This window comes from Artemia sp. Qi Xiang Cuo, chromosome 4 (assembly GCF_049724085.1).
Source record: "Artemia sp. Qi Xiang Cuo chromosome 4, ASM4972408v1, whole genome shotgun sequence".
NCBI classification, from domain to species: Eukaryota; Metazoa; Arthropoda; class Branchiopoda; order Anostraca; family Artemiidae; genus Artemia; species Artemia sp. Qi Xiang Cuo.
In genome coordinates, this window is record NC_142797.1 from 74,033,668 (window position 1) to 74,043,677 (window position 10,010).

Sequence of the window (10,010 nt, forward strand, 5' to 3'; positions counted from 1 at the left end):
GCTGATGGCCTATTTAATAGTCGAAAGTGATTGGAGGGCAACTAATCCTCCTCCCACGCCCACCCTCCCATTGGCCAATTATTTTTAAAAACTAAACGCTGCGTTAATATTAAATCAACATGCACTGTGTTAATGCTAGCTGCCAATACGATATCTCAGCAGCATCCCAAGAACGATTGAGGGTATTATGTTAAAACTTTTGGGGCTACTTCTGCCCTTAAAATTTAACCAAATCAAAATAGCGTAGGTGTATCCAAGCTATCAAAGAAATTAAACAGATTTTTTTGCGAATGGTATCAAGTTTTTCATTTCAGGTCAACTAGAGGAGGCGTGAAACTAAATTAAACACTACTATTTGTGTCCAGATATATAAAAGGGTGTATGTTGTTAAAAATTGCTGAAAATTGTTCTCCAGCATACAAATAGCAGGCCAAACTATAAAGTCTTTAAAAAAAAACAAAAAGATTTAAAGTATTATTTTCTATTTCCCTGAAATATCTATGTGAATATAAAAAGAACAGAAATTAATTAAATAAACTTTTTCCACAAAATAAGTTTTTCAAAGAAAAGTAAAGAACTCCATTAAACAAAAAATGAGCAAAAATAAAATAAAATAATCTACCAAGCGTGAAACTACCACAAATCAGCATCGATAAATAAATGAAACCCAAAACGAACAGAAATTACAATAAATAACCGAGTCAAACTCAAATCGAGCAGAAATTAAACAGAATTGGACTCAAAACCCCCTATGCCTTCCCAAGGCCAGAACATAGTTTGCACTTTACTGAAAAAAATACAAATGAATGTGCATTGTCAATTTAATATACACATACTTATATTTAGTAACCAAAATGTTAATATTATTTGATTTGTTAAAGTTATAAAAGTAAAAACATTAAATTTTTTCACTGAAGTGCAAATTATGTTCTGGCCTTGGGATGGCGTAGGGGTTTTGAGCCCAACTCATGTTAATTTCTGCTCATTTTGAGTTTGACTCGGTTATTTATTGTAATTTCTGTTCGTTTTGGGTTTCATTTATTTATCTATGCTAATTTGTGGTAGTTTCACGCTTGGTAGATTATTTCATTTTATTTTTGCTCATTTTTTGTTTAATGGAGTTCTTTACTTTTCTTTGGAAAACTTATTTTTTGGAAAAAGTTTTTTAAATTATTCTCATTGAAAGGGGATAGGGATGCGTTTAAAATCCTGTGTTAATTTTCTAGGAATGCGCTTGAAAGCCTTATGATCATACAACTTCTAATTTGATACTTTATTAAATTGGTGCTTTTTTACTATGATTTTTTTTTCTTTGATAGCAGTTTTTATACTTTGATGAAATATTAATGTTGAAAAACAAAAAGATTTTGAAATAGGGTTTTTTGAAACACTTGAAACTTTGGAATAAAAAAGGAACAGAAATTATTTTTAAAAAAAATTCTGAAAAAGAAAATTCAAAGAAAAGTAAAGGTCATACTTAAGATCAGCAGAAACAAAAATATATAATAATTCATATCACAACAACCAGAAGTTACATAAAGAATAAATAAAACCTATAAGGGAAAGAAATTAGACAAACTATCACTGTAAACAAACATACAACAATTAATTATATAAATGAATCTTAAAACGAGTAAAACTTAAATTGATTATGAGAATCAAGATTAAAACGAAACAAATATTTACTATTAAAGAATAAATGAAACCCAAAAGGAACAGAAATTAAATAAACAATCATAGGAAACAAATATATAGCATATAGTAATATAAATGAATAAATAAATCTTAAAAAAAGTAAAACATAAATTTAATATTCAGATTAAGGCAAAAACGAACACAAGTCACCAAAACAAGAGTACTGCGTCATTGGCACTTTACTGAAAACTAAGTAAGTAAACTTTAATGACGTAACTGTGTAAACTGTGTAAACTTTACTAAACTTTACTATACTTTACGTTGAAAACTTTACTGAAAACTGAATATTTGATAAATAATGATATTAATTGCGGAATGCTCATAAGTTCAGGATTCTGTTTCGCTATAATTTTTATTTTATTTTCAATGCCGCAGTAAGAACAAACGATAAAATTTGTAAGATAATTTGTTTTTAGTAAAGCACCAACTACTCAAAGGGCTTTATACTTTCTCAATTAGAGAAAGGGGGCATTAGCCGAACTCTTGTTTGTAGTGAAAACTAAATGTGTCTGGAACAGTCTTGGAAAGAACTAACAAAATTAAACTATATATTTGATATATAAGTAGAAAGGGGGGGTGCTACTCCGGTACGAACCACGTGGTTTATGGTTTTCTCACTGAGAATGAAAAAACAGAATTTTTCTCACTTGAAAAAACAGGAATTTTCTCACATTTATGGTTGTTTCTTGGACGGTTATGAGTGTTGATCAATTTATTTGATGTTTTTCTCGGATGTCAACAGTAATATATGTCTGTTTTATGGTTTTTGTCAGTGAGAATAAAAAAGAGGAACTTTCTCACTTTAATAGATGTTTTCTGGATTATTGAGTCTAACGGGGACAGGGTCAATAACACTTCGTTCAAGATCAATTGATTGTTGTTGTTGTTTTGGCCAAGTGCACGCTTGAGGCGAATGTTAAGGTGTCCATGAATAGGAAACAATAATTCCCCTTAGAAACAACAAATTAATTCCCCTTTCTTGACAAATCAATCAACCATGACATCATCTGTCAATCATTAAAAAACGTCGCCCAGAAACAATTCTCCAGGAATAGACCCAAGACATTAATGAACTTTGCCCAGGAAACAATTCTACTGGTCGAACTCCAAAGATATTAGTAAACTTCGCCATGGAAACAATTCTCCAAGAAACATCTTAGCGATGAAGATATAAACGCGTTAAAGGGTTTCCTAGTAATTTCAAATGTGACAGCGCAGAGATGCCAAAAACAAAGGGAACACGATGAAATTACGTTTAGGGGTTATTTGGGCGAAAGCGTTTTAGACATTTTAGGGAATTACTTCGGCGAAACAGTTAGAGACATTTTAAAAGATGATTTTAGAAGATGTTTTAGAAGAGGATTTGAGGGTGAAACTCTGTGGTCATTATAATACACAAGTTCTATTTAAACAGTGTCGTGAGGTCCTCTACCCCAACCCCAAAGGGTTCCGATCCCCCATCACAACCCCGAAGGGCCCCCCCGCCAGCGCCCCAAAGGACCATACGGCCCCCCAAGGGACCCCCGGCGCCCAAAGGGTCCCCTCCCCATTTTTTAATACTTTTTTAAGGCTTTATTATATCTTTTCAGAGCAAGTTATTTTCTTAATGTCCCTCCTAAACCCATTTTCCAACTCGAAGTACTTATCTTTTTCAACCACAACTATACTTTACAGCTTTTGGATACCTCAAGACCAAGAAATACTTTTCAAAGACCATTTCAGAGCAAGTTACTTTCTTAATGTCCTTCCTAAACTCATTTTTCAACTCGAAGTACTTATCTTTTTCACCCACAACTATACTTTACAGCTTTTGGATACCTCAACACCAAGAAATACTTTTCAAAGACCATTTCAGAGCAAGTTACTTTCTTAATGTCACTCCTAAACCCATTTTCCAACTTGTAGTACTTATCTTTTTTACCCACAACTATACTTTACATCTTTTTGGATACCTCAACACCAAGATATAATTTTCAACGACCATTTCAGAGCAAGGTATTTACCGAATAGCCCTCCTAAACCCATATTCCAAGTTGAAGTTCTTATCTTCTTCACCCAAAACAAAACTTTACATCTTGAAAGAAACCCCAATACCAAGAAATAATTTCTAAATACCATTTCAGAACCCGTTACTTTCTTATTGTCCCTCCTAAACCCATTTTGCAAGTTGAAGTACTTATCTTTTTCACCCAAAACTATATTTTACATCTTATAGGATACTTTAACACCAAGAAATACTTTTCAAATACCATTTAAGAGCAAGTTACTTTCTTATTGTCCCTCCTAAACCCAATTTACAAGTTGAAGTACTTATCTTTTTCACCAAAAATTATACTTTACAGCTCTTATGATACCTCAACATCAACAAAAACTTTTCAAATACTTTACGGTATAATTTACTTTCATTTTGTCTCTCCTAAACTCATATTCCATCTTAAAGGGCTATTCTTTTTCACAACCATCTAAACGTACAATCTATTGGATACATCATCCCACAGAACAGATTTTAACATAAAATGTCTGTGACACTTCTTTTCTTAATGTCCCTCCTAAACCGATTTTACAAGTTGAAGTACTTATGTTTTTCACCCACAACTATAATTTAAAGCTTATAGGATACCTCACTACAAAGAAATACATTTCAAAGACCATTTCAGAGAAAGATACATTCTTAATGTCCCTCATATACCCATTTTCAAAGTTGAAGTACTTATCTTTTTCATCAACAACTATACTTTACAGGTTTTAGTATACCTCAACACCGATAAATTATTTTAAAAACCCAGTTCAGTGCAAGTTACATTTTTAATGTCCCTCCTAAGCACATTTTAAAAGTTGAAGTAATTATCTATCTCAACCACCAGTATACTTTAAATGTATTAAAATACCTCAAAACCAAGAAATACGTTTCAAAGACCCTTTCAGATCAAGTTACAGTCTTAATATCCATCATAAACCCATTTTAAAACCTGAAGTACTGATCCTTTTCACCCAAAACTATACTTTACAGCTCTTACGATACCTCAATACCAAGAAATAATTTTCAAAGATCATTTCTGAGCAAGTTACTTTCTTAATGTCCCTCCTCAACCCATTTTAATACTCGAAGTACTTATCTTTATCACCCCAAACCATACTTTCCAGCTTTTATGATACCTCAACACCAAGAAATACTTTTCAAAGAACATTTCAGAGAAAGTTAATTTCTTTATGTCCCTCCTAAACCCATTTTTCTAGTTTTAGTAATTATGTTTTTCATCCAAAAATATACTTTAGAGATTTTATGATACCTCAAAAACAATGAAATACTTTACAAATACCAATACAGAGCAATTTACTGACCTACTCTCCCTCCTACACCAAAATTACAAGTTGAAGAAATTTTATTTTTAAAAAGCCACTTAACTTTACAGCATAGTGGAAACCTATAAAAATAGAAGTACATGTAAAGGACCATTTAAGAGCATTATTCTTTCTTACCGTAACTAATACCAACATATTACATGTAGTAGTAACTGAATAGGAATCAAACCAAGATTATTTTCCTCTAATATTTTAAATCATATAATATAAAATCATTAATAAGTCCATAAAAGTGCTAGTCTCTTTCTGTTTGTCCCTCCTAATCCAATATTCCTACCTAAAGTTTATATTTTATTCATCCACATCTATAATTTACAGCTTTTAGGATACCTCAACACCAAGAAATACTTTTCAAAGACCATTTAAGAGCAAGTTACTTTCTTAATGTCCCTCCTAAACCCATATTACAACTTTAAGTACTTATCTTTTTCACCCAAAACTATACTTTACAGCTCTTAAAACACTTCAATACCAAGAAGTACTTTTCAAAGATCATTTCTGGTCACGTTACTGTCTTACTGTCCCTTCTAAACTCATGATCCAAATTGAAGTGCTTACCTTTTTCAAACTAAACTAGACTTTACAGCATTTGGGATATCTCAAAACAAAGACATACAGTTAAAATATAACATAAGAGCAAGATGATTTCCTAATGCCACTCCTAAACCCATTTTACAAGTTGAAGTACTTATCTTTTTCACCAAAAACTATACTTTACAGCTTTTAGTATACCTCAACACCAATAATTAATTTTCAAAGAATATTTAATTGTAAGTTACATTCTTAATGCCCCTCCAAACCCCATTTTAAAACTTGAAGGACTTATCTTTCTTACCCACAACTATATAGGTGTTAAAATACCTCAACACCAAGAAAAACTTTTCAAAGACCATTTCAGAGCACGTTACTTTCTTAATGTCACTCCTAAACCCATTTTAAAACTTAAAGTACTTATCTTTTTCACCCAAAACTATACTTTACAGCTTTTAGGATACCTTAACACCATGAAATACTTTTCAAAGACCATTTCAGAGCAAATTACTTTCCTAATATCCCTCCTAAACCCATTTTACAAGTTTAATTAATTATCATTTCCACTCAAAACTAAACTTTAAATCTTTAATAATTACTCAAAAATCATGAAATAATTTTCAAATACCATTACTGAAAACTTACCTATCCAAATGTCCCTCCCACACTCATTTTCCAACTTGAAGTATTTATGTTTTTCACTAACTACTATACTTTACTTATTGATAGAGACCTCTAAAAACATGACATACATTACTAAGACCCGTACGTATAACTACCCTATTACTCGTTAACTATTTCACTAGTTTACCTACATGAAGTACTTAACATACTCACTCACAATAAAACTCAAAAGAAAATAATCTTCAGCAAAACCAAGACAAGCTTTTTAAATAAAATTGAGGAAAACACTGTGTTATTAATGTCCCCTCCTAAACCCATTTTACAAGTTGAAGTACTTATCTTTTTCACCCAAAACTATACTTTACATCTTTTAGGATACCTCAACACCTATAAATACTTTTCAAAGACCATTTCAGAGCAAGTTACTTTCTTAATGTCCCTCCTAAACCCATTTTACAATTTGAAGTACTTATCTTTTTAACCCAAAACTATACTTTACAGCTATTAGGATCCCTCATCACCAATAAATACTTTTATGGGAACATATCAGTTCAAGGTACTTTCCTTATGTACCACTTATAGAATACTTAAAATTTGTAGTTATTATATTGTTTAACAACTAACATTCTGTACAGATATTAGGACACCTTAAAACAAATAAGTAATTTTTAATCACAATTTCTTTGAAAGTACTATCTTAAATTCTCTCATAATAAAAAATTCCACGTTGAAGTAAGTATTGATGTCACCCAAATCTTTAATTTACAGCTTTTAAAATACCTCAAAACCAAGAAATAATTTTCAATGAATCTTTCAGAGTAAGCTAAGTTCTTAATTTTCCTCCTCAAGCCATTTTACAAGTTGAAGTACTTATCTTTTTCACCCACACATAAACTTAACATCTTTTAGGGTACCTCAACAACAAGGAAAAATCTCCAGAGACCATTTCAGAGCAAGTTACTTTCTTAATGTCCCTCCTAACCACGTTTTCCAACTTGAAGTACTTATATTTTTCAACCAAAACTATACTTTACAGGTTTTAGGATTCCTAAAGAACTATATATACTTTTAAAAGACCATTTCTGAGCAAGTTACTTTCTTAATGTCCCTCCTAAACCCATTTTACAAGTTGAAGTACTTATCTTTATCATCCACAAATATACTTTACAGCTTTTAGGATACCTCAACACCAAGAAATACTTTTCAAAGACCATTTCAGAGCAAGTTACTTTCTTAATTTCCCTCCTAAACCCATTTTACAAGTTGAAGTACTAATCTTTTTCACCCAAAACTATACTTTACAGCTTTTAGGACACCTCAACATCAAGAAATAATTTTCAAATACCAGTTCAGAGCTAGTTATTTTATTAATGTCACTCCTAAAGCCCTGATTAATTTATTATCTTGTACATCCAAAAATATACTTTAGATCTTATAGAGTACCTCAACATATATGATTTTATCTCTATAGACCTTTGCAATGCCAGTTAATTTCTTATTGTCCCCTCCTAAAACTATTTTCCAAGAAGAATAACTTAAAATTTCATCACCCAACTATACATTAACTATTTAAGGAAAACAATCAAAAATGAGTAAATTTTCAAATACCATTTCAGAGCACGTTAATTTCTTAATGTCCCTCCTAAACCCATGTTACAAGTTGAAATACTTAATCTTTTTCACCCAAAACTAAACTTTACAGCTTTTAGGATACCTCAACACCAAGAAATACTTTTTAAAGATCATTTCAGAGAAAGTTACTTTCTTAATATCCTTCCCAAACCCATTTTAAAGGTTGAAGTACTTATCTTTTTCACACAAAAGTATACTTTACAGCTTATTGGATACCTAAACACAAACAAATAATTTTTAAAGACCATTTCGGAGCAATTTCCTCTCTTAATATCCCTCCTAAACCCAGTTTACAAGTTGAATTACTTATATTTTTCACCTAAAACAATACTTTATAGCTTATAGGATACCTCAAAACCAAGAAATACTTTTCAAAGACCATTTCAGAATCAGTTACTTTCTTAGTTTCACTCCTAAGCCCATTTTCAAACTTGATTTACTTATCTTGATCTCCCGAATATACTAATTTGAGCTTATAGGAGTCCACTTCAAAAATAAATACGTTTCAAACACCATTTCAGAGCAAGTTACTTTCTTAATGCCCCTCCTAAACCCATTTTACAAGTTGAAGTACTCATCTTTTTCATTCGAAACTATAATTAACAGCTTTTAGGATAACTCAACACCAAGAAATACTTTTCAAAGACCATTTTAGAGCAGGTTACTTTCAGAATGTCCCTCCTAAATCAATTTTACAAGTTGAAGTGCTTATCCTTTTCATCCCACAACAATAATTTACAGCATTTAGTATATCCCAAAACCAAGAAATGATTTTCAAAGACCATTTCTGAGCAATGTATTTACTGAATGGCACTCCTAAGCCAATTTTCCAACTTGAAGTACTTATCTTTTTCACCCAAAACATTATTGTACATCGTGAATGACACCCTAACAACAAGAAATACTTTCCAAAGACTAGTTCAGAACAAGGTTACTTTCTTAAAGCCCCTCCTAAACACATTTGACAATTTGAAATTCTTATCTTTTTCACTCAAAACTATACTATTTTGACTTTAGGATCCCACTAATACAAGAAATAATTTTCAGAGACAATTTCAGATCAAGTTACTTTTTTAAGGTCCCTCTTAAATAGATTTTACAAGTTGAAGTACTTAGCTTTTTCACACAAACTATACTTTAAAGCATTTAGGATAACTTACTACAAAGAAATACTTTTCAAAGACCATTTCAGATAAAGTTACATTCTTAATGTCCCTCCTAAACTAGGTTAGCCTACGTACCCGCGCTTACCTAGCATAACTTAACTTAATCTAACTTTCCCGAGTTTATCCTAACATAATCATACACCTAACTGTGGTTACGCCTTTAACCAAGCCATTCCCCGGGGACCCATACACAGTATAACCTAAGCTAATCCGAGTTAACTCAACCTATCCTAGCCTAAATATTTCTTGGGGTTGAGGCATCCAAAAAGCTGTAAAGTATAGTTGTGGGAGAAGAAAATAGGTACTTCAAGTTGGAAAATGGGTTTAGGAGGGAACATTAAGTTAGTAACTTGTTCTGAAATGGTCTTTGAAATGTATTTCTTGGTGTTGAGGTATCCCCAAAGCTGTAAAGTATAGTTTTGGGTGAAAAAGATAAGTACTTCAAGTTGTAAAATGGGTTTAGAAGGAACATTAAGAAAGTAACTTGCTCTGCAATGGTCTTTGAAAAGTATTTCTTGGTGTTGAGGTATCCTAAAAGCTGTAAAGTATAGTTTTGGGTGAAAAAGATAAGTACTTCAACTTGTAAAATGGGTTTAGGAGGGACACTAAGAAAGTAACTTGCTCTGAAATGGTCTTTGAAAGGTATTCTTTGGTGTTGAGGTATCCTAAAAGCTGTAAAGTATAGTTTTGGGTGAAAAAGATAAGTACTTCAACTTGTAAAATGTGTTTATGAGTGACATTAAGAAATTAACTTTCTCTGAAATGGTCTTTGAAAAGTATTTTTTGGTGTTGGGGTATCCTAAAAGCTATAAAGTATAGTTTTGGATGAAAGAGATAAGTACTTCAACTTGTAGAAAGTGCTTAGAAGGGACATTAAGAAAGTAACTTGCTCTGAAATGGTCTTTGAAAAGTATTTCTTGGTGTTGAGGTATCCTAAAAGCTGTAAAGTAAAGTTTTGGGTGAAACAGATAAGTACTTCAACTTGTAAAATGGGTTTAG

At 31.7% G+C, this 10,010-nt stretch overlaps 1 protein-coding gene across 1 annotated transcript in view; it reads right to left on the minus strand.

Moving 5' to 3' along the window:
- LOC148953425 (sodium-independent sulfate anion transporter-like) overlaps window positions 1-10,010 on the minus strand; it is a 134,230-nt gene that overhangs the window by 36,291 nt on the left and 87,929 nt on the right. The window contains exon 6 of the mRNA XM_089087957.1: window positions 8,585-8,733. Coding sequence (XP_088944083.1) covers window positions 8,585-8,733 — 149 coding nt within the window. The remainder of the gene's footprint in view (window positions 1-8,584; window positions 8,734-10,010) is intronic.